The sequence below is a fragment of the Schistocerca piceifrons genome, chromosome 1 (genome assembly GCF_021461385.2).
Source record: "Schistocerca piceifrons isolate TAMUIC-IGC-003096 chromosome 1, iqSchPice1.1, whole genome shotgun sequence".
Classification (NCBI taxonomy): domain Eukaryota; kingdom Metazoa; phylum Arthropoda; class Insecta; order Orthoptera; family Acrididae; genus Schistocerca; species Schistocerca piceifrons.
This window is the reverse complement of record NC_060138.1, coordinates 152,465,348-152,490,522: the sequence shown is the minus strand read 5'-3', so window position 1 is coordinate 152,490,522 and position 25,175 is coordinate 152,465,348. Positions and strand designations below refer to the sequence as shown.

At 43.9% G+C, this 25,175-nt stretch overlaps 1 protein-coding gene across 1 annotated transcript in view; it reads left to right on the top strand.

Annotated features, from left to right (window-relative positions):
• LOC124792195 (serine protease 53-like) overlaps positions 1-25,175 on the top strand; it is a 132,702-nt gene that overhangs the window by 26,053 nt on the left and 81,474 nt on the right. The window contains exons 4-6 of the mRNA XM_047257924.1: positions 10,574-10,768; positions 15,779-15,904; positions 18,796-18,917. Coding sequence (XP_047113880.1) covers positions 10,574-10,768; positions 15,779-15,904; positions 18,796-18,917 — 443 coding nt within the window. The remainder of the gene's footprint in view (positions 1-10,573; positions 10,769-15,778; positions 15,905-18,795; positions 18,918-25,175) is intronic.

The following is a 25,175-nucleotide window of genomic DNA, read 5'->3' as shown; positions in this document are numbered from 1 at the left end:
CAAATAGCAAAACTCCTTTACTACTTTAAGTGCCTCATTTCCTAATCTAATTCCCTCAGCATCACCCGACTTAATTAGACTACATTCCATTATCCTTGTTTTGCTTTTGTTGATGTTCATCTTATATCCTCCTTTCAAGACACTGTCCATTCCATTCACCTGCTCTTCCAAGTCCTTTGCTGTCTCTGACAGAATTACAATGTCATCGGCGAACCTCAAAGTTTTTATTTCTTCTCCATGAATTTTAATACCTACTCCGAATTTTTCTTTTGTTTCCTTTACTGCTTGCTCAATATACAGATTGAACAACATCGGGGAGAGGCTACAACCCTGTCTTACTCCCTTCCCAACCACTGCTTCCCTTTCATGTCCCTCGACTCTTATAACTGCCATCTGGTTTCTGTACAAATTGTAAATAGCCTTTCGCTCCCTGTATTTTACCCCTGCCACCTTTAGAATTTGAAAGAGAGTATTCCAGTCAACATTGTCAAAAGCTTTCTCTAAGTCTACAAATGCTAGAAACGTAGGTTTGCCTTTCCTTAATCTTTCTTCTAAGATAAGTCGTAAGGTCAGTATTGCCTCACGTGTTCCAGTGTTTCTACGGAATCCAAACTGATCTTCCCCGAGGTTGGCTTCTACTAGTTTTTCCATTCGTCTGTAAAGAATTCGTGTTAGTATTTTGCAGCTGTGACTTATTAAGCTGATAGTTCGGTAATTTTCACATCTGTCAACACCTGCTTTCTTTGGGATTGGAATTATTATATTCTTCTTGAAGTCTGAGGGTATTTCGCCTGTTTCATACATCTTGCTCACCAGATGGTAGAGTTTTGTCAGGACTGGCTCTCCCACGGCCGTCAGTAGTTCCAATGGAATATTGTCTACTCCGGGAGCCTTGTTTCGACTCAGGTCTTTCAGTGCTCTGTCAAACTCTTCACGCAGTATCATATCTCCCATTTCATCTTCATCTACATCCTCTTCCATTTCCATAATATTGTCCTCAAGTACATCGCCCTTGTATAGACCCTCTATATACTCCTTCCACCTTCCTGCTTTCCCTTCTTTGCTTAGAACTGGGTTTCCATCTGAGCTCTTGATATTCATACAAGTCGTTCTCTTATCTCCAAAGGTCTCTTTAATTTTCCTGTAGGCGGTATCTATCTTACCCCTAGTGAGATAGGCCTCTACATCCTTACATTTGTCCTCTAGCCATCCCTGCTTAGCCATTTTGCACTTCCTGTCGATCTCATTTTTGAGACGTTTGTATTCCTTTTTGCCTGTTTCACTTACTGCATTTTTATATTTTCTCCTTTCATCAATTAAATTCAATATTTCTTCTGTTACCCAAGGATTTCTACTAGCCCTCGTCTTTTTACCTACTTGATCCTCTGCTGCCTTCACTACTTCATCCCTCAAAGCTACCCATTCTTCTTCTACTGTATTTATTTCCCCCATTCCTGTCAGTTGCTCCCTTATGCTCTCCCTGAATCTCTGTACAACCTCTGGTTCTTTTAGTTTATCCAGGTCCCATCTCCTTAAATTCCCACCTTTTTGCAGTTTCTTCAGTTTTAATCTACAGGTCATAACCAATAGATTGTGGTCAGAGTCCACATCTGCCCCTGGAAATGTCTTACAATTTAAAACCTGGTTCCTAAATCTCTGTCTTACCATTATATAATCTATCTGATACCTTTTAGTATCGCCAGGGTTCTTCCATGTATACAACCTTCTTTCATGATTCTTAAACCAAGTGTTAGTTATGATTATGTTGTGCTCTGTGCAAAATTCGACCAGGCGGCTTCCTCTTTCATTTCTGTCCCCCAATCCATATTCACCTACTATGTTTCCTTCTCTCCCTTTTCCTACACTCGAATTCCAGTCACCCATGACTATTAAATTTTCGTCTCCCTTCACAATCTGAATAATTTCTTTTATTTCATCATACATTTCTTCAATTTCTTCTTCATCTGCAGAGCTAGTTGGCATATAAACTTGTACTACTGTAGTAGGCGTGGGCTTCGTATCTATCTTGGCCACAATAATGCGTTCACTATGCTGTTTGTAGTAGCTTACCCGCATTCCTATTTTCCTATTCATTATTAAACCTACTCCTGCATTACCCCTATTTGATTTTGTGTTTATAACCCTGTAGTCACCTGACCAGAAGTCTTGTTCCTCCTGCCACCGAACTTCACTAATTCCCACTATGTCTAACTTCAACCTATCCATTTCCCTTTTTAAATTTTCTAACCTACCTGCCCGATTAAGGGATCTGACATTCCACGCTCCGATCCGTAGAACGCCAGTTTTCTTTCTCCTGATAACGACATCCTCTTGAGTAGTCCCCGCCCGGAGATCCGAATGGGGGACTATTTTACCTCCGGAATATTTTACCCAAGAGGACGCCATCATCATGTAATCATACAGTAAAGCTGCATGCCCTCGGGAAAAATTACGGCTGTAGTTTCCCCTTGCTTTCAGCCGTTCGCAGTACCAGCACAGCAAGGCCGTTTTGGTTATTGTTACAAGGCCAGATCAGTCAATCATCCAGACTGTTGCCCTTGCAACTACTGAAAAGGCTGCTGCCCCTCTTCAGGAACCACACGTTTGTCTGGCCTCTCAACAGATACCCCTCCGTTGTGGTTGCACCTACGGTACGGCTATCTGTATCGCTGAGGCACGCAAGCCTCCCCACCAACGGCAAGGTCCATGGTTCATGGGGGGGATTCTGGCACTATATGGACCAAATGCGATATCGCGTCCAGCCATAGTGAAATGGTGCCGAGAACTTGACAAGGCCACACAGATGTGGATGCTGCTGAAAGTTCAGATCTTGCACCGCACGATTTCCTTCTTTTTGGCAAGCTGAAAGAACATCTGGGGGGGGGGGGGAGGTGGGAGTGGGGGGGAGACGTTCCAGCGATGAGGACGTTTATATTCTCGAATGTCTCCGTGATCAAAGAAGAGGGTTTCTGTCATCGAGGATTTGAGCGATCGTTAGAACGTTCCGATCGCTATATACAGACTCCTTGTAAATGTGTTGAAAAATAGTTTCATGTATCTGTGTCACTTTGAAGTGTGGTGCGGCATTCAATAAAAGTTACTTGGCATGCCTTGACTGTTTCTGAGTTTTTGAAGTCTTCCGAATTCGAACACTCAGTGAGAGGGTACTACTCTCCCTGCGTATCTAGTAGTCAGGCCCACTATATATGTAATGTAGCAAGTGAACTTCGTATTATTAATGGCACAAACGAACAAGGACTGTAGTGTGTTCTTTTAATCATAACGTCACTGACAACCAGTCACATCGGTGGTTATGCTTTAAGAATCTGATCTTATAATTGTAATATGATTTACATTGTTTTAAATTTGCGCAACTGAATTTTCTCTCTGACAAACTTTCAGTATTACACAGTTAATTAACATTACCGCTGCACCGACTCAGAATCTATCCAGATCACAGTGCAATTTACTCACGTACTCTGTCATACTGTTATCCTTTGTGCAACTACTGCAAATAATCGGGGTTCTGACGGAAAAGAAACAGGTGATAGGCTATCAGAAGGAAAGTGGCTGGCGTCTACTAATTTACGATGGCCACCATACTGTATCGCTGATTCAAATTAATTCTTGGAGTTCCTGTTAAAAAAAATCTCTTACAATATACAACTTTACCCAGCAGGCATGATACTTCGTTAACATTACAAATTGCTATGATATCGGAAAAGCCTACTCTATGTGCACTGTTGTGGACAGAATCAGGATGTCCACTACTAGATTGACGCACTTCTGCTCGCCCATAAGATTCAACCACAGAATCACTGAAATACTGATCAACTGTTTAACATGAAATCGTTTTAACTCAATATCTGGTTTGTGAATCCACTGAGAACACTCTTACAAGTAACCGAAAATAAATCTAAAAAAAAAAAAAAACGATCAAACACGGAATCATGGAAATACCAATAACTGCCTAATACGAAATCGCTTTGATTCAATATCTGGTTTTGCAAACCCACTTAAAATTAAAGGGAATAAATGTGGAAAAAATGAATATCTCTTTCACAGAAACGAAACACACCAAAATTATTCATTTAACTATCACTCCCGTTTCCCGCAGTTAAAATTTTAACCCAATGTCACAGATCGCATGCCTATTGTTGTAATGATCATGGCAACATCTTTTGTGCACCATTTTTCCTCTTGTGCCAATATTATTCACCAACATATACCATGAGCAAGTTAGTTTCACAACCTAGTAATACTTTTTCATATTTGAAACATGCAACTCTTCCTATCAAATCTATCTTAAACTCTGGAACATTCAAGCTCATTTACCGGTGCAAAGCAACCCATGTGGAGCCACTGCCAATTAACTAATAACTCACCTTTATTCTCTCTCGGAGTACCAAAACTCAAAAGAACTTCACACGAAACATTACTAAATTAAATTATCATTGCCACACGAAGTATTTCTAATGGTTCAAATGGCTCTGAGCACTATGGGACTCAACTGCTGTGGTCATAAGTCCCCTAGAATTTAGAACTACTTAAACCTAACTAACCTAAGGACATCACACACATCCATGCCCGAGGCAGGATTCGAACCTGCGACCGTAGCGGAAGTATTTCTATTCACGCTACAGGCATGGGTGTTAGCCCGTTGTGCCTTCACCACGTGTGTGGTGTAGACAAACCCTTTTTACTTACCATTTCAACAAGATATTTTAACCAACCAAAATTATTTAAGTAGGAAGTGATTACTGACCAAATTTAGTCAAGCACTTCTATTCTCCTTTGCAGAAAGAAATTTAACTAACAAAAATGATTTAAATAAAAAAATTATTACAGAGTAAAATTTAATGAAGTATTTCTGTTCTCCTTCGAAGCAAGAAATTTTAACTGCTCAAAATGATTTAAATAAGAAATGATTATTGCTTCAAATTTGGTCAAGGATTTCTTTTCTCCTTTGTCTATACAGCGTCCTGAGAAAAAGCCTGTGCCGCAGTTCACTCACCAGGTGGAAGTGCTTGATTTAATCGAAAACTGCACACAGAATACTTAAATATTCTCAACATAAAATTAACACAACATACCATTCACTACTTTCAAATTTCTTTCGTGTTACTACTGGCAGGCAAGGGGCTACTCGAAGATAACTAGTGACTCTACCTGTCTCTTCCATGCGGACGACAGAGTCACACATCATCCATCCAAACAAAACATAGAACATTACGAATATGGACAAACAGATCTACTGTACTAGAAAGTGCACATACAGAAAAAAATAAATAAAATTGCCATTCTTTCATACTTGGGCTACCGGCAACTGTGTATTGGATAAATACGAGGGCTATCCACAAAGTACATTACGTTTTGGGATTAAAAATAAATAAAGTATTGGAAATTTTTTTTATTATATACAGATGAAAGCCACACTTAAATACTACTTTTCTACATAGTTGCCATTTAAATTGAGGCACTTATCGTAGCGATGGACGAGCTTGGAAATTCCTTCGTCGTAAAATTCGGCCACCTGTGCCTTCAACCACGTGGTTACCTCTTCTTGAAGCTGTGGGTCGTCATCAACACGCTGCATAGCCAACCACTTCTTCATTGCTGGGAATAAGTGGAAGTCGCTCGGTCCCTGGTCGGGGCTGTACGGCGAATGAGGAAACAACTCGAGAACTTCACGAGTGGCATTTGCCGTGTGGGCCCGGGCGTTGTCGTGAATCAGCAAGATCTTTGAGCTCAACTTTCCCCTGCGCTTGTTTTGTATTGCTCTTCTGAGGTTGTGCAGAGTTTGGCAATACCTTTGAGAGTTTATTGTAGTGCCTCTTTCCAGGAAATCCACAAAAATTACACCTTTTCTGTCCCAAAAGAGGTAACCACGTGGTTGAAGGCGCAGGCGGCCGAATTTTACGACGAAGGAATTTCCAAGCTCGTCCATCGCTACGATAAGTGCCTTAATTTAAAAGGCAACTATGTAGAAAAGTAGTATTTAAGTGTGGCTTTCATCTGTATATAATAAAAAAAATTCCAATACTTTATTTATTTTTAATTCCAAAACGTAATGTACTTTGTGGATAGCCCTCGTACATCGAATAAAATCGTATTCTGAAGGGGCGAAGAACCAAATAGATATGTGACAGATGACACTGTATCCTTTCAACGATGTCAACGTCTGTCTGCTTCATTCCTCAGATAACAGCCTCAACTTTATCCTCGTCGTCTCCTATGAGAGAACTGTAGACAACCGGAGGGAGTACACTAGTGAGCAGCTTCGATTTACTTGCTAGTTAACCGAATTCGTTAACTGGCAGTACTCCAGTCTAATGGCTGCCCTTTCCATTTACTCTGACGTTGGAAATGAAGATGCCATGAGTAAAACATAGAAGTTCTGTACATGGTGTCACTATTATCTAGCAAGAGCCAGCAGCTTGAAAATGCCTATGGCTGCGAAATTAGTTAACAGCGAAAAATTATGAAATGAAGGATTTATTTCTAAAATAAGAACAGCCCGTGCAGGACAATGACTTCCCTGAAGAATAAGTCTCGAGTTGTCTGAGACCTTGCTAATCATATGTATACTTCACATAGTGACTAACCCCCTCCCCCCTCCCGGATGATGAACTTCGCCGTGACATATACCCTTCCTTCCAACTATAACCTGGCCTTGTTCCCCCCCCCCCTCCCCAGGGTCCCCTTTTCCCTCTCCCCACCTTCTCCCAGAGCGGATTTTCCTCCTCCCCCCCCCCCCCGAGACCCTGCACCCCATCCTTGCCTCTTTCCCTCCCACATCCCTCCCTACCTGACCCTCTTCGGCGCGCCCCCGCCCATCTCCCCCCCTCTCTTCCCCTGCCTCCCTTCTTCCGTTCTCCCTCATCTCCTTGCGCCTGGCAGATCCTCCGTTTTGATCATTGTCAGTGTGCCACGTCAGTGCTGTGTTTACTGCTGTTTCTCCTGTGCGTCGAAAGGTGTGATTTTAATTCTGCGCTGGCCTTGTACCTAGTGTTACTGTCAGTGTTTGTTATGTGCTACACCATCTGTCGATACTTTTATGCTCCAGTCATACTGCGCGTTGTGTTCTTTTAATTGTCCCAGTGTGTGGTTTTTTTGTGTGCGCTACTTTTTTACGGTATTTATCTCCATTTTACAGTCGCCCCTTTTTTGTCTATTGTCTTCCACGATGTTCCCCCTTTTTTACATCTATGTTCACCATGTTTTCTCCTTTGTTGTTTTTAAATGTTTTCTATTGTTTGTTCGATGTCTTCTATTGTTTGTTCTATGTCTTTCGACTGAAGAGCAGCGCATATGTTGCTGCCAGCCCGCCCTGATGGGAAATTTGAAATACAATAAAGGAAAACAAAAAGTGACTAACCATAAGTACACAACTTAACACAGTTTCCCCTTCCACAGCCCTAGCATCACATGCATGTAGCCCCCTTCCCAGCCCTGCTTCCTCCCTCTACGTCACTGTGTCAGACTTTAACAGCAAATTGTTCAGTTGATGTGCAATAACCCGGTAAATTTTGCTGCTTTTTTTAAGTGTTGGGTCCAGGCTTCGACAGGCTGGGAGTGAACTATGTGTGCGCCCCACTTCTCTTCAACATTTATACCAATGACCAGCCATTGACCCCGGGCACAAGGAGGTTCTTATATGCAGATGACCTAGCCCTTGCTAAGCAGAGCTCATGCTTTGAAAGAGTGGAAAGAAACCTGACAACAGCATTTAGAACACTGTCAAGCTACTGCAATCGGAACCAACTCAGACCAAACCCTTCAAAGACACAAGTGTGTGCCTTTAAGGAACAGGGAAGAAAATCGTGAGCTACATATTGCATGGTCAGACATCCAACTCCAGCATCATTACGCACCTAAATACTTGGGAGTCACTCGTGACAGAACTCTGACATTCAAAACTCACTGCAAGAACACCAAAATGAAAATCTCAGCTCAAAACAACCTAATTCGCAAACTAGTGGGGACATTGTGGGGATCACATCCACAAACTATTCGCTGTTGTGGAATGGCACTGTGCTTTTCTACTGCTGAATATGATTCTCCAGTCTGATACAGGTCATCTCATGCCAGACAAGTAGACATTGCTCTCAACGAAACCTGCAGGTTGATCACAGGTTGCTTAAGACTACCTCAACTGATGAGCTCTACTGCCTGGCTGGAATAGCGCCACCATGGGTACGCAGAACAGTGGCTGCCAATAAGGAGAGACTGAAAGTGGAACAGGACAGTGCCCATCCACTGCACGGACATAATCCACCACAGCAACGGCTGAGATCGCGAAAGAGCTTCCTGAGAACATCCGAGAACCTCACCATTTCACCAGAGAAGGCAAGGCTGGAGTTACGGAAGAAGTCGACGCCTCACCTGCAGACGCCAGAAGCTGAAGAACTACCACCTGGACACAACGAGAGCTGGCTGGTGTGGAAATCAATAAACAGATTACGATCAGGAGTTGGACGATCCAGAGACAACCTGGAGAGATGGGGCTTCATAACAGTAGATACGTCCTGTGGTTGTGGACAAAAATGGTTCAAATGGCTCTGAGCACTATGGGACTTAACATCTACGGTCATCAGTCCCCTAGAACTTAGAACTACTTAAACCTAACTAACCTAAGGACATCACACACATCCATGCCCGAGGCAGGATTCGAACCTGCGACCGTAGCGGTCACGCGGTTCCAGACTGAAGCGCCTAGAACCGCACGGCCACACCGGCCGGCGGTTGTGGACAAGAGCAAGCCACAAGCCACATGCTCCAGTGCCTTTGGTGCCCTACACCCTGCACGAAGATTGACCTTCTGCAAGCCACTCCAAGTGCCTTGGACGTTGCATAGTACTGGGCACAAGTAATATAAATACAATTTGTATATACAGGGTGTTACAAAAAGTTATGGCCAAACTTTCAGGAAACATTACACACACACAAATAAAGGAAAGATGTTATGTGGACATGTGTCCGGAAACGCTTAATTGCCATGTTAGAGCTCATTTTAGTTTCGTCAGTACGTACTGTACTTCCTCGATTCACCGCCATTTGGCCAAATTGAAGGAAGGTAATGTTGACTTCGGTGCTTGTGTTGACATGCGACTCATTGCTCTACAGTACTAGCATCAAGCACATCAGTACGTAGGATCAACAGGTTAGTGTTAATAACGAACGTGGTTTTGCAGTCAGTGCAATGTTTACAAATGCGGAGTTGGCAGATGCCAATTTTATGTATGGATTAGCACGGGGCAATAGCCGTGGCGAGGTACGTTTGTACCGAGACAGATTTCCAGAACGACGGTGTCCCGACAGGAAGATGTTCGAAGCAATTTATCGGCGTCTTAGGGAGCACTGAAAATTCCAGGCTATGACTCGCGACTGGGGAAGACCTAGATCGACGAGGACACCTGCAATGGACGGGGCAATTCTTCGTGCATATGACGTTAACCCTAATGTCAGCGTCAGAGAAGTTGATGCTGTACAAGGTAACGTTGACCACGTCACGATATGGAGAGTGCTACGGGAGAACCAGTTGTTTCCGTACCATGTACAGCGTGTGCTGGCACTATCAGCAGCTGATTGGCCTTCACGGGTACACTTCTGCGAATAGTTCATCCAACAATGTGTCAATCCTCATTTCAGTGCAAATGCTGTCTTTACGGATGAGGCTTCATTCCAACGTGATCAAATTGTAAATTTTCACAATCAACATGTGTGGGCTGACGAGAATCCGCACGCAATTGTGCAATCACGCCATCAACACAGATTTCCTGTGAACGTTTGGGCAGGCATTGTTGGTGACGTCTTGATTGGGCCCCATGTTCTTCCACCTACGCTCAATGGAGCACGTTATCATGATTTCATACGGGATACTCTACCTGTGCTGCTAGAACATGTGCCTTTACAAGTACGACACAACATGTGGTTCATGCACGATGGAGCTCCTGCACATTTCAGTCGAAGTGTTCGTACGCTTCTCAACAACAGATTCGATGACCGATGGATTGGTACAGGCGGACCAATTCCATGGCCTCCACGCTCTCCTGACCTCAACCCTCTTGACTTTCATTTATGGGGGCATTTGAAAGCTCTTGTCTACGCAACCCCGGTACCAAATGTAGAGACTCTTCGTGCTCGTATTGTGGACGGCTGTGATACGCCATTCTCCAGGGCTGTATCAGCGCATCAGGGATTCCATTCGACGGAGGGTGGATGCATGTATCCTCGCTAGCAGAGGACATTTTGAACATTTCCTGTAACAGAGTGTTTGAAATCACGCTGGTACGCTCTGTTGCTGTGTGTTTCCATTCCATGATTAATGTGATTTGAAGAAAATTAATAAAATGAGCTGTAACATGGAAAGTAAGCGTTTCCGGACACATGTCCACATAACATATTTTCTTTCTTTGTGTGTGAGGAATGTTTCCTGAAAGTTTGGCCGTACCTTTTTGTAACACCCGGTATATATGTACATATTTATTGATGTGTATGGCTACTGTAAGTTTGTATGTTTCTAATTCGAGAATAAAGTGTGAGTGAGTGAGGCGAATACCGCTGGTTGCAGAGCCGGTGTGCCAGCACGCGAGGGGCAGCGGCCTGGTGTGGCGCGCCGCCGACGGCCGCTGGCTGCTGGAGGGCGTGGCCAGCGTGAACACGGCGCACCGCGACTGGGACCAGCCCGGCCGCTGTGTCGCCGGCCAGCACGTCTTCAGCGACGTCGACAGCCAACTGCCGCTGCTGCGCCGCCTGCTGCTCTCCTGTGAGTTGCCTCTAGCGTCAGCGCCGGGCGCTGCGCTATGCCGCTCTCTTAGCGGTTTTAGAAATCTATCCTTCGAAGATAAGTTGTGCCTCGCGCGTTCCTACATTTCCGCGGTAGCTAAAGTGATCTTCCCCAAGGTCGTGTGTTAGAAGCGACCCTCGAAGAAGATCACTTTAGCTTCCGGAGAAATGCAGAAACACGAGAGGCAAAATTGATCACACGGCTTATCTCTGGAGGTACACGGATCAAAGGCAGTCTTACATATACACCGAGGCGGCAAAAGTCATGGCATACCTCCTAATATCGTGTCCGATCTTCTTTTGCCCGTCGCAGTGCAGCAACTCGACCTGACGTGGACTCATGCCTTTGGAAGTCCACTGCAGAAATATTGTACCATGCTGAAACTTTCTGGCAGATTACAACTGTGTGCTGGACCGAGACTGGAACTCGAGACCTTTGCCTTTCGCGGGCAAGTGCTCTACCAACTGAGCTACCCAAGCACGACTCACGCCCCGACCTCACAACTTCACTTCTCCCAGTACCTCGTCTCCTACCATGCTGCCTCTATAGCCCTCCATAATTGCAAAAGTGTTGCTGGTGCAGGATTTTGTACACAAACTGATCTCTCGATTATGTCCCATAAATGTTCGATGGAATTCATGTCGGGTAATCTACTTGTCCAAATCATTCACTCGAATTATCCAGAATGTTCTTCAAACCAACTGCGAACAATTGAGGCCTGGTGACCTGACACATTGTCATCCATCAAAGGTCCATCGTTGCTTGGGAATATGAAGTCCTTGAATGGCTGAAAACAGTCTCCAAGTAGCCGAACTTAAGCATTTCCAGTCAGTGATCGATGCAGTTGGACCAGCGGTCCCAGTGCTTTCCACGTGAATACAGCCCACACCATTATGGAGCCACCATCAGCTTGCACAGTGCCATGTTGACAACTTGGTCCATGGCTTTGTAGGGTCTGCGCCAAACTCGAAACCTACCAACTGAAATCGGGACTCATCTGACCAGGTCACGGTTTACCAGTCGCCTAGAGGGTCCAACCGATGTGGTCACGAGCCCTGGAGTGGCGCTGCAGGCAATGTCGTGCTGTTGGCAAAGGCACTCGCTTGGGTCGTCTGCTGACATAGCCCATTAATCCGTAATTTTGCAGTAATGTCGTAACGGAATTGTTCGTTGTATGTTCCACATTGATTTATGCGATTATTTCACGCAGTGTTGCTTGTCTGTTAGCACTGACTACTGCTGCACTCAGTCATTAAGTGAAGGCCGTCGGCACTGCTTTGTCCATGGTGAGAGGTAATACCTGAAATTTGGTATTCTCAGCAAACCCTTGACACTGTGGAATATTGTAATCCCTAACGATTTCCGAAATGGAATCGCCAATGCATCTAGCTCCAACTACTATCTGACGTTTAAAAACTGTTAATTCCCACCTTACGGCCATAATCACATCGGCCACCTTTTTATATGAATCACCTGAGTAAAAAATGACAGCACCGCAAGAAAACAGGCCATTTATACATTATGTACGCGATACTTGTGCCGTCTGTATATGTGCAGATCGCCGTCGCATGACTTTTGTCACATTGGATATCATTTGTAAATTTACATTAATTTTATGAAAGTGTTCCCCGGAATACACTCTTTGAAATACCAAACGTCTTTCTTTCTTTTGCTTGTGCCTGTTTTCCTGCAGAGACGCAGGATCGGCATGGTTAATCGGATGTGGCAATGTTAGTTGAAGGGGAAGCCGGATGCCCTTCCTGCCCCCACCCCGTACCCCTAGGGAAGGAATTAGTGTACCCCAACTGTTTGCGACTAGTGTAATCCATGGAATAGTGCGAAAATGTTTAAATGTCTGTGAACCTTGTAACTGAGGCGAAACGTGGGGACCAGCCCGGTATTCACCTAGGGGGATGTGGAAAACCGCCTAAAAACCACACCCAGGCTGGCTGGCATACTGGCCCTTTTCGTTAATCCGCTGGGCGGATTCGATCCGGGGCCGGCGCGCCTACCCAAGTCCAGGAAGCAGTGCGTAGCCATCTCGGCTAACCTGGCGGGTCTTTGAAATACCGAACGTAGCAGGTGTAAATACTTATACGGAAACCAATCTGCAGTTATAAGACTCGAAGGACACGAGAAGCAAGCAATAGTTTCAGAAGGAAGTAAGACAGGATTGTAACCTCTACTAGGTGATATTTAATCTCTACATTGGGCAGGCAGTGAAGGAAACCAAGAAGAAATTTCGAGAGGGAGTCACGTTTCAGTGAGAGAAAATAAAAACTTTGAGGTTTACCAACGACATTATAATTCTGTCAGAAACAGCAAAGGATTTGGAAGAGGCATAGAACTAAACGAATAGTGTATTGAAAAGAAAATGTAAGATTAGAAAGGTAGAACAAGGGTAATGCAATTTTGTTGAATTAAGTCAGATGATGCTGAGGGAATTATATCAGGAAATGAGACACCAAAATAGTAGATGAGATTTGCCATTTGGTCAGTAAAGTAAGTAATGATGGGGGAAGTATAGTAGATATAAAGTGCAGGCTGACAATAGCAAGAAAAGAGGTTTTAAAAAAAGAGAAATTTCTGAATAGATTTGTATGAAGTGTAGCCTTGTACGAAACAGAAAATTAGATGGGCAGATTAAATAACGAATTAGGAGATGTAGAATAGAATTGGGGAAAAATAAATGTATGGAGCAGCTTTACTAAAATAAGGGGTTGGTTGATGGTAGTTGAGGTATCAAGGAATAGTCAGTTTAGTAATGGAAGGAAAAGTGGATGGAAAAACCTGTAGGAATTTATTTTGCATGTGGAAATGGATGTACGCTGTTGCAATAATTTTTCAGAGATGAAGAGGCTTGCACAGAGCAGATATCAGAGCTGTATCAAACGACACTCCGGACTAAAGACGCGCTGTTGGTTACGGTAAAAGCACATTGAGAGGATTAGTCAGATCATTGGGGATCAAATCACGAATAGAATCCAATTATAGTTTGCATGTCGAAATGGATGTACGCTGTTGCAATAATTTTTCAGAGATGAAGAGGCTTGCACAGAGCAGATATCAGAGCTGTATCAAACGACACTCCGGACTAAAGACGCGCTGTTGGTTACGGTAAAAGCACATTGAGAGGATTAGTCAGATCATTGGGGATCAAATCACGAATAGAATCCAATTATAGTTGTGGCGAACCAGTACGTAACGAAGAGAGTAGACATAAAGACATGGGCCTTCGCGTTCACAAATTGTTCCTGGACATTCACGAGAAGATGAAACAGCAGTATTTGCACCCAGGAAGAAGCATGATGCATTTCATAATGAGACCTGAGCCATATGCTGCCTACTTTCATAAAATAGACAGAAGACAATACGCCAGATGTGAATGACGAGATTTCGCGACTCCACATCATCTTGTGTTTCAGTGTCCCCTAAACAGTGGTATTCTTTGTCTGTCTTTCTTTCGCTTACGCCTTAGTCCCGCAGCGATCGCAGGGTCGGCCTGTTTACAACGGATTTGGCAAAGTTAGTTTCTAGGGGTGGCCGGATGCCCTTCCTGCCGCCACCCCGTACCCCCCGGGTCGGAACCAGTGTACCCCAACTGTCTGCGTCCAGTGTAAATCGTGAAATAGTGCGAACGGGTTTCAAATGTCTGCGACTCGTATAACTGAGGTGGAACGTGGGGACCAGCCTGGTATTCACCTAGGGAGACGTGGAAAATCGCCTAAAAACCAAATCCAGGCTGGCCAGCACGCCGGCTCTCGTCGTTAATCCACCGGGCGGATTCGATCCGGGGCCAGCGCGCCTACCCGAGTCCAGGAAGCAGCGCGTTAGCGCTCTCAGCTACCCTGGCGGGTTAGTGGTAGGCTTTCTCTATATACACATAAATACTCCGCAAATCAAATACAATTCATCGCTGAGGAACATTTAGCAATATTATTGATATTCTTTCCGGTTCAATTCGCGTAATAAGCTAGGGAAAAAATTCCGTCTGTATGTCTTTGTACATACCTAGTTGCCCACATCATATCCTTACGATCCCTGCGCTAGACTGGTAGGAAACCAACCACACTGCCACCCGTCATAAACAACAGGGAGTGATGGTGCGGGGGGTGCGATTTCTTTTCATAGCACGACCCCTGAGGTTGTCATCTGCGGCACCCCAACAGTTGAGGCATCAAGGAATAGTCAGTTTAATAATGGAAGGAAAAATCGATGGAAAAACCTGTACAAATTTATTTTGCATGTGGAAATAAATGTAGGCTGTTCAGTAACTTTTCAGAGATGAAGAATCTTGCCCAGAGCAGACTAGCGCGAAGAGAATGTTCTACGCCCCTTTTGTTGCACTTTCTGGCATGCCACCCTGGGCTTACACTTCAGCAGTCCTGCCAAACCCTAACTTGGTCAATAACATCGCCGGATCTGTCACCAGTTGAGAACGTTTGGAGCATTATGGGCTGGGCCCTCCGACCAGCTCTGAATTTGATGATCTAACGCGCCGATTGGACAGAATTTGCTGCGACACCCCTCAGCAATTCTGCCAGCCAGTGTCAAACCGAATAATTCCGTGCCTAAGGCCAGAGGTGGACGCATTATTGACTTGCTCAATTTGTGAAACTCTTCCAGTTGTTCTGAAATTGTAATCATTTGTTTGTTTGTACATGTACATCACATATACCAATTTCCACCCCTTTCGGATAATTCCTTCGTGGTGCGTAACTGTTTCTATTTTAGATTGTATTTCCATGTACCTAATAAGGTATCAAACTGTTCCTATCATTCCATAGTGCACTGTCTCTCGATGTCACTGATTCGACCGACATACTGAACGATAGTGGATAGTGTACCAGTAACCGCTCCTCCCTTCTTCCCCCCTGCGCCGAATTCTTTAAAACTCGAACTTCCTTCTCCCTCGCTTGAAACAGCTTCATACGTCTGACTGCTTGCACGTGTAGACATGAGTACGGTCTGAGCTCGTTTCGTCCACAGCGTGCTTCAGCGGGCGGCCCTCGACGGCGCCGTGGCACGCGCAGCTCTACCTGCGCACCAAGGAGCGCCGCGGGCACGAGTACGCATGCGCAGCTGCCCTGCTCACTCATCGTTACCTTCTCACAGGTAAGATTCATTCATTCATTCATTCATTCATCGTTCCCGTAGACCCCATTTAGAAGGACAGTGTTCAAGGATGTGGAACGAGACAAGAAAGAGACTAACAAAAGTTCAGAAAATCAGAGAGGCTTAATCCATACTGTTAAAAAAATACTCTGTCACTATAGTGCTTAATAGTATTCACGGTGATGGCGTCTAAATTTCATCGTACGAAACCTTCTACTTAGAAAAAAATTGCTTCCGTTTTTTTTTCAGCTGCAGTTAATCTGCCATTTGTACTAGTATCTACTTGATTACAATGGTGTTTTTCAAAGAAAATATTTTCACATCTGTAAATACTGAGTCCTATTTATAGTATCTTATTACCTGCCGTACAGCTTTATAACAACGACTGCTGCTTGCCATGTAGCTAACAGAACTTTTCAATCCCTGAATCTAGACATTCAGATAATTGGCACAAAGAGTTCCTAGTGAGGTATATAATTAAGTATCCTTTGAATTGGTAGAGATCTCAACTTCGTCCTTTATGTTAAATGAGGGCTGACTGATATCTTACCACCAGAATACGTAACCCCATTCTGAACTCTTTACGAGGATGCAAAAATTATACATTACTGGTCATTAAAATTGCTACACCACGAAGATGACGTGCTACAGACGCGAAATTTAACCGACAGGAAGAAGATGATGTGATATGCAAATGATTAGCTTTTCAGAGTATTCACACAAGGCTGGCGCCGGTGGCGACATCTACAACGCGCTGACATGAGGAACGTTTCCAACCGATTTCTCATACACAAACAGAAGTGAAACGTCGTTGTGATGCCGCGTGTAAGGAGGAGAAATGCGTACCATCACGCTTCCGACTTTGATAAAGATCGGATTGTAGCCTATCGCGATTGCGGTTTATCGTATCGCGACATTGCTGCTCGCGTTGGTCGAGATCCAATGACTCTTAGCAGAATATGGAATCGGTGGTTACAGGAGGGTAATACGGAACGCCGTGCTGGATCACTAGCAGTCGAGATGACACGCATCTTATCCGCATGGCTGTAACGGATCGTGCAGCCACGTCTCGATCCCTGAGTCATCAGATGGGGACGTTTGCAAGACAACAACCATCTGCACGAACAGTTCGACGACGTTTGCAGCAGCATGGACTATCAGCTCGGAGACCATGGCTGCGGTTACCCTTGACGCTGCACCACAGACAGCAGCGCCTGCGATGGTGTACTCAACGACGAACCTGGGTACACGATTGGCAAAACGTTATTTTTTCGGATGAATCCAGCTTCTGTTTACAGCATCGTGATGATCGCATCCGTGTTTGGCGACATCACGGTGAACGAACATTGGAAGCGTGTATTCGTCGTCGCCATACTGGGGTATCACCCGGCGTGATGGCATGGGGTGCCTTTGGTTATACGTCTCGGTCACCTCTTGTTCGCACTGACGGCACTTTGAGCAGTGGACGTTACATTTCAGTTGTGTTACGACCCGTGGCTCTACCCTTCATTCGATCCCTGCGAAACCTTACATTTGAGCAGGATAATGCACGACCGCATGTTGCAGGTCCTGTACGGCCCTTTCTGGAAACAGAAAATGTTCGACTGCTGACCTCGCCAGCACATTCTCCATATCTCTCACCAATTGAAAACGTCTGGTCAATGGTGGCCGAGCAACTGGCTCGTCACAATACGCCAGTCACTACCCTTGATGAACTGTGGTATCGTGTTAAAGCTCCATGGTCATCCATACCTGTACACGCCATCCAAGCTCTGTTTGACTCAGTGCCCAGGCGTATCAAGGCCGTTATTACTGCCAGAGGTGGTTGTTCTGGGTACTGATTTCTCAGGATCTATGCACACACTTTGCGTGAAAATGTAATCACATGTCAGTTCTAGAATAATATATTTGTCCAATGAATACCCGTTTATCATCTGCATTTCTTCATGGTGTAGCAATTTTAATGGCCAGTAGTGTAATTGTGTATATCACACTTTAACAAAAAATGATTTAATTTGACTGAGAACATAAAACTGCCCTAAAACATATCATAACGTAATTTTTAACGTTTCAAACAGTTGCGATTTTGATTTAAACATAGTTTATTATTCTTTTTATTTCTGTTCTGATTATTAACGTTCAAACAGAGGAAACATTAATCGTGCGACAGGTAGTACACTATTTTCTAAAAGTCACATGATCCTTTTTCAGCCGTAGCACTGTAACTGCATTACGGAATCTCTTTCGCATGAGACGTAGAGATAGCATATATTTTTATTCACTTTTATTTTGAAGTTTTCTTCCTCTTCTTCGAGTACGATTCCTAAGTGAATCGTGTATGCGTGTTACGAAATAATTTTTTCACAGTTGTCATTTTTAGTTTCACCTTGACATTGCCTTTCCGGGGAATTTCTTGAAATTTCGTCGAAACGCAGAAATTTCGCAACTCATTAGTGACTCATTTTACGTTGACAGATCCTTGTCTTTCGTCGATTTTTTGCCGTTGTTTTCACTTGTTTTTTTCCCGTTGTTCCCACTTTGTAGGTGCGTCCGCGATGGCCTTTTATCATTCTGGGCATAAGTTCATTTATTTTTTACTGTGTACCTCATTTGTCTATGAATGACTTAAATGCCTCTTCCCTGCGTTTTGGAAAACATCTGAAAATAAAAAAGTACCAAGTGCAGCGAGTGTATAGTGATAATAATGATGACGATGATAATAATAATAGTTTCGCTATCCACATGGAAAAAATTCTGCAATATCGCGTGCACACAGTGGCTGAGAAGGATTTGTCACTTCCGTAACTTTAAAAATTATGCCGCTTTTTTGAAAATATATTCACATTTTTGGTGATTTCTAAAATCATCGTTTGATACATTCTACGTTTCAGACGGCAGCTGTTTTAAAGGGAGAACTGCCAACAATTCGACTGACGCCTCGGGGTTCGTCGTGGCTCTGGGGAAGAAGGTGAAGAGCCTACAGGCGAGAGAGACAGGCTCTCAGATTCTAAAGGTATGACGCACAACATCGGAAGTCGAAAGGTGTCAAGCAATTAATGTAATTTGTAATTTGCAGTTAAACGAATGGCATTTCTCTAAGTATCCTTTAGTCACAATGCAGCCTGATTCACGACCCCTGAATAAAATTAACTAACTTGGATCTTTTACAAAATTCTTGAGCATTCGTGGCCACTTGTTGAAATCTTGCCTTTTGGCTTTCGTCTCGGACTCTTCAGCAGACGTTCGCTTAATCATTTGTCTGTTTCGCCAGCATGAATGGCTGGCATCTAAAGGTGTTGAAATAAAAGAATTCCGTATTTTGACAGATGGTAGTATGGACAAAGTTTACTGGGAATTTTTATTGTTTTCGTCCATACCATCAAAATACGGAATACTTTCTTTTTAACACCCTTGTTTGTTAGTAAACGGCTAAAATCGCCCGGTAGCAGTTGTAGGCTGCCTATATAATGGCCAGGGACAACTAAAAATTAGTTACCAGTATTTCGTTTAATTACTGACCGATTTAAAGGAAATTAAAATGTTGTAATAATCTGCTCATTACAGTGTATAATCTCACCTTAAAGATTTGCACAATACGTCAGATATTAATGTTAGAAACTGAGTATGTCTTCAGGCAGCATAGCTCACGGCGCTGATGCTTCCACAAAATATTGAAATAAAAAAAAAGTTTATCGCTTGCTAAATTTTCGCTTTGGAATGCCAGTCGCTCATGCTGGGGCAGCGTCGAAAAAATCATTAAACAGACGTTGGTTGTATGGTTTGTTTTGACAGAGTCTGATGCAAGAAGTTGCAGGTCAGCCTGAAAATTATGCTGTTTTGAAACAGGTAAGGAACACTGCAATAGCGAATATAGTGCTCTGTAGACAGCCAATCGTTGATGAATGGTCATATCATTACGTAAACATTAGCTAAATAAACCCCAGCACCGCAACCATCTTATTACGTTCTGATTTGATTCATGGCTGTAATTTTCAGCAACTACACTCCTGGAAATGGAAAAAAGAACACATTGACACCGGTGTGTCAGACCCACCATACTTGCTCCGGACACTGCGAGAGGGCTGTACAAGCAATGATCACACGCACGGCACAGCGGACACACCAGGAACCGCGGTGTTGGCCGTCGAATGGCGCTAGCTGCGCAGCATTTGTGCACCGCCGCCGTCAGTGTCAGCCAGTTTGCCGTGGCATACGGAGCTCCATCGCAGTCTTTAACACTGGTAGCATGCCGCGACAGCGTGGACGTGAACCGCATGTGCAGTTGACGGACTTTGAGCGAGGGCGTATAGTGGGCATGCGGGAGGCCGGGTGGACGTACCGCCGAATTGCTCAACACGTGGGGCGTGAGGTCTCCAGAGTACATCGATGTTGTTGCCAGTGGTCGGCGGAAGGTGCACGTGCCCGTCGACCTGGGACCGGACCGCAGCGACGCACGGATGCACGCCAAGACCGTAGGATCCTACGCAGTGCCGTAGGGGACCGCACCGCCACTTCCCAGCAAATTAGGGACACTGTTGCTCCTGGGGCATCGGCGAGGACCATTCGCAACCGTCTCCATGAAGCTGGGCTACGGTCCCGCACACCGTTAGGCCGCCTTCGGCTCACGCCCCAACATCGTGCAGCCCGCCTCCAGTGGTGTCGCGACAGGCGTGAATGGAGGGACGAATGGAGACGTGTCGTCTTCAGCGATGAGAGTCGCTTCTGCCTTGGTGCCAATGATGGTCGTATGCGTGTTTGGCGCCGTGCAGGTGAGCGCCACAATCAGGACTGCATACGACCGAGGCACACAGGGCCAACACCCGGCATCATGGTGTGGGGAGCGATCTCCTACACTGGCCGTACACCAGTGGTGATCGTCGAGGGGACACTGAATAGTGCACGGTACATCCAAACCGTCATCGAACCCATCGTTCTACCATTCTAGACCGGCAAGGGAACTTGCTGTTCCAACAGGACAATGCACGTCCGCATGTATCCCGTGCCACCCAACGTGCTCTAGAAGGTGTAAGTCAACTACTCTGGCCAGCAAGATCTCCGGATCTGTCCCCCATTGAGCATGTTTGGGACTGGATGAAGCGTCGTCTCACGCGGTCTGCACGTCCAGCACGAACGCTGGTCCAACTGAGGCGCCAGGTGGAAATGGCATGGCAAGCCGTTCCACAGGACTACATCCAGCATCTCTACGATCGTCTCCATGGGAGAATAGCAGCCTGCATTGCTGCGAAAGGTGGATATACACTGTACTAGTGCCGACATTGTGCATGCTCTGTTGCCTGTGTCTATGTGCCTGTGGTTCTGTCAGTGTGATCATGTGATGTATCTGACCCCAGGAATGTGTCAATAAAGTTTCCCCTTCCTGGGACAATGAATTCACGGTGTTCTTATTTCAATTTCCAGGAGTGTATGTCAGAACTTTAAAATTGACAATAATGGCTCTTAAGACAGAATTACGAACCCTGGTCCACAATCCAGTTAATACACATTCTCAGGGAACCAACGTTTTAGAGCCAGACAAAATCACATAAGGGCCGATGTAGTGGCAGCCACACATCGTGAGAAAACCACATTACATAAAGGGTAGTGAGCTTAAAGATTTGAAAGTGCATCATAGCTTCCTGAGAAAATAGACCACTGAGGTTACCAGCATTCATGTTATACCATAAACAGTACAGGTTTAAAGCCTTCGAAAAATTGTCTACAAGCAAGGTTCAACTGGTCGTTCAGTATATTACCGTCTTTGAGCTCTAGATGTTTAAAAATTTGTAACTGTTCCAAAAGCTCATAAACTGGCGTTTTTTCATTCTGCCATTCACCGAATGGTAACTACTCCTTTATCACCTGCTGATCAACAAAAGGAATTGAATGTCATCAAAGCGATTGCGGCTAATAATGGGTACACTCAGAATATGATCGATTACTTGTTCAATAAGAAAATTTCCCAAAACTGTTCGACTTTGAGCAACAACCTCCCCACTGATAGCAAAGAAGCTAAAAAATTTATTTCCATTCCTTTCTTGGGTAATATATCGTATAGGATTAAACGTCTTCTAAAGAAAAAATATAACTGTAACGTCTCCTTCTCTACAGATAACAGTTTAAAAAGAAATCTTGTACATTCAGTAGAGACTGCCAGCGATTGGTTTTCCAATTCAGGTGTTTACAAACTAACCTGTAGTAACTGCCCCTCATATTATATTTGTCAAACAGGCAGAGCTGTGAAAACAAGATATAAAGAACACTTATTAGGTAAAAAAGGAGCGAATATACACAACCCTACTATTGCTAAACACCTCTTGATAGCCGGCCATACGCCTAAACAGTTAGAAGACACAGTTATCCTACACAGACAAGTCAAAGGGCGTAGACTAGATCTGTGGGAAGAGTTACAAATTTTTAAACATCTAGAGCTCAAAGACGGTAATATACTGAACGACCAGTTGAACCTTGCTTGTAGACAATTTTTCGAAGGCTTTAAACCCGTACTGTTTATGGTATAACATGAATGCTGGTAACCTCAGTGGTCTATTTTCTCAGGAAGCTATGATGCACTTTCAAATCTTTAAGCTCGCTACCCTTTATGTAATGTGGTTTTCTCACGATGTGTGGCTGCCACTACATCGGCCCTTATGTGATTTTGTCTGGCTCTAAAACGTTGGTTCCCTGAGAATGTGTATTAACTGGATTGTGGACCAGGGTTCGTAATTCTGTCTTAAGAGCCATTATTGTCAATTTTAAAGTTCTGACATATATACCGTGTGTGGGCTTCGCTAATATTGTAATGTAATTTTTATATTCTGGCTGTATATGCCACTGTACGTAACTCTCTCGGCGTAAGCGCCACCTGCCTTTTTGATGCATAACTACATTAATTGTACCAAGGCTCCCATACTGTTATAACGGGAGTGTTAAACGCTTTCCTTCTTTTTATTGTTACTTTATCTAAGGACGGTATTAATACTGATAATTTACACGTTGCTTTTGTACGCCAATCGGCACATGGTTCGCGCCATGAGCGCCACCTGCCCTGGCTGCAGAGTAACTACGCTGGCCGATTACACTCAGTCGGTTGTGAGCTCTGCAACATCCATGTACTAATTTATGTTTACGTGACAAACCCTATTTTTAGGGCTATATTTTAATTTTGACAAATGGATCTATGCAGACGTTTGTAAAAACGGCGATGATACATCAGTCCATAATAATGTAAAATTGTAAGTACCAGTCGTCGTTCTCATATTTTTGTAATGCAAGAGCTCTCTAATATGTGTTAAAATCTATTCTTGACTTAAGTTTCATACCTTTCTAATGTAAGCTATGATGTTCATTGTCCATAGGCCACCTTCTGAAGAAGACAAATTTAAATTTGTTGAAACCTAGGTAAAGATTTCTTTATCCATTGCAACTGGTCGGCTGTTTATAATTTTATTAAGATTCAGGAATGTTATTGTCCACGAATCATTGCCTCAGTGATGCTGCTTTATGACCGGATGTGCTGTCATGCTGATACAAATAACCCTCATCTCCAAATTGTTCTACAGTACACACAATGCTGTTCACATCGCTCGGCATTTAGCGTTTTCGTAAGCACAATAAGGGGACCTCACCCTAACCACGGAAAACACCCCCATACCGTAATACCACCTCCCCAGTACTGCACTGTCGTCACCACGCATGACAGCAGGTAATATTCTCCAGACATTCACCACACCGTAGCGCTTCAATCGGATTTTCACAGATTCATCACTGATTCATCACTCCAAATCTCTAGTTTCCAGTAAACCACTGTCGAGCGACGTCTCTCTTTACAGCATCTCAAGCGTCGCACAGTACTGACTACAGAAATGTGTAGCTTACCAGGAGCTGCACTGCCATTGCACCCTGTTGTCAATAACTCCCTACACACAGTCATAGTGCTAGGTGGACTACTGGCAGCACTTTGGAACTCACGAGTTAGTCCTTCTGCTGATTTCATACACCTTTTTACATGCTCCCTCCGCTGTGCTCGACGGCCCCTGTCCGTCAGTTTATGATAGCTGTGGCTATTCCCTCTTGTTTCCATCCCACAATGACAATAGTGGGCTTGAACAGTTTTAAACGAATTGAAATACCCCTGACGTGTTTGTTACTTTGGTGACGTCCAATGACTCGTTCACGTTGGAAGCCACTGAGCTCGCCTGACAGACTCATCTTCCTGTTACTGCCTCTCTACTGACAACTCAGTACTCTCCGTCTACTTTTATACTGACGGGTCTGCCTCTCGTGACATGTACTGGTCAATTCAGCATTACACACGGGTTTCAGGATACACTTGATCAGACAGTGTGTACGCAAATGCAGGTATTTTCATTTTACAAAAGAACGTCTTCAAGCTTCCAGCACTGTATTCAGTAGTGTGAATCGCATGGTGGCGCCCATTTCCAACGACGTTTATTACTTACCTAGCCATTTTTCCCGTATATTTACAGTGTTACATTTACACTTACACAATTATGATTTCGGCTTCAATGTGCCATTATCAAGTGTTTTCTGAAAGCAGGTTAGACAATAACTGTGAAATACGTAACAGATGATATTACTGTGTAACAATCCATATTTGTAATGCTTACTTACAAGTGTTATAAATTGCCTAAGATGGCATACTGTCGTATTAGAATATACTATTAGACACATTGTCTAAGAGTCGATATTTCTGGCAAAGCCTTCTGCTTTCTTTCATTACTTATTCACATTTTTACCAAAAAAAAGTCATCCACTACACATTTTTATTCTTATTCCTTTGTTAGTTACCCTTTTGTCCCCCGCCACGGCCACGCCCCACTATAATAGCTTCTTGTACATTTCATTAGTCATTTTATAACCCCCCCCCCCCAATCCATCCTTCTACACCCCCCCCCCCTCTTACGCTTTAATGCCACATGCCTACAGTCTTCAATGAATGATTTATAGTATTCTAGACCTTCTGTTTCTTCTCAGTTGTTTATTACCTTTCTAAGAAGTAATTATGATCATTAATGTTACATTTGTCTTTGTTGTTAAGAAATAGGAATCAACGCACTTTGGGCTTTCATATGTGGTAGCTGATTGAGTTGTTAACATTACTATGTCATCTTTACGTCATATAAATAAGATGTCACTACTATAACGTGTAAATAAGATTTATAGCACCAAGCTTACAGCCATATGTATCAATACCACAGTGCACTCACGTTTGTAATTGTATCTCATCAACCATTAACAAATACTACGATAT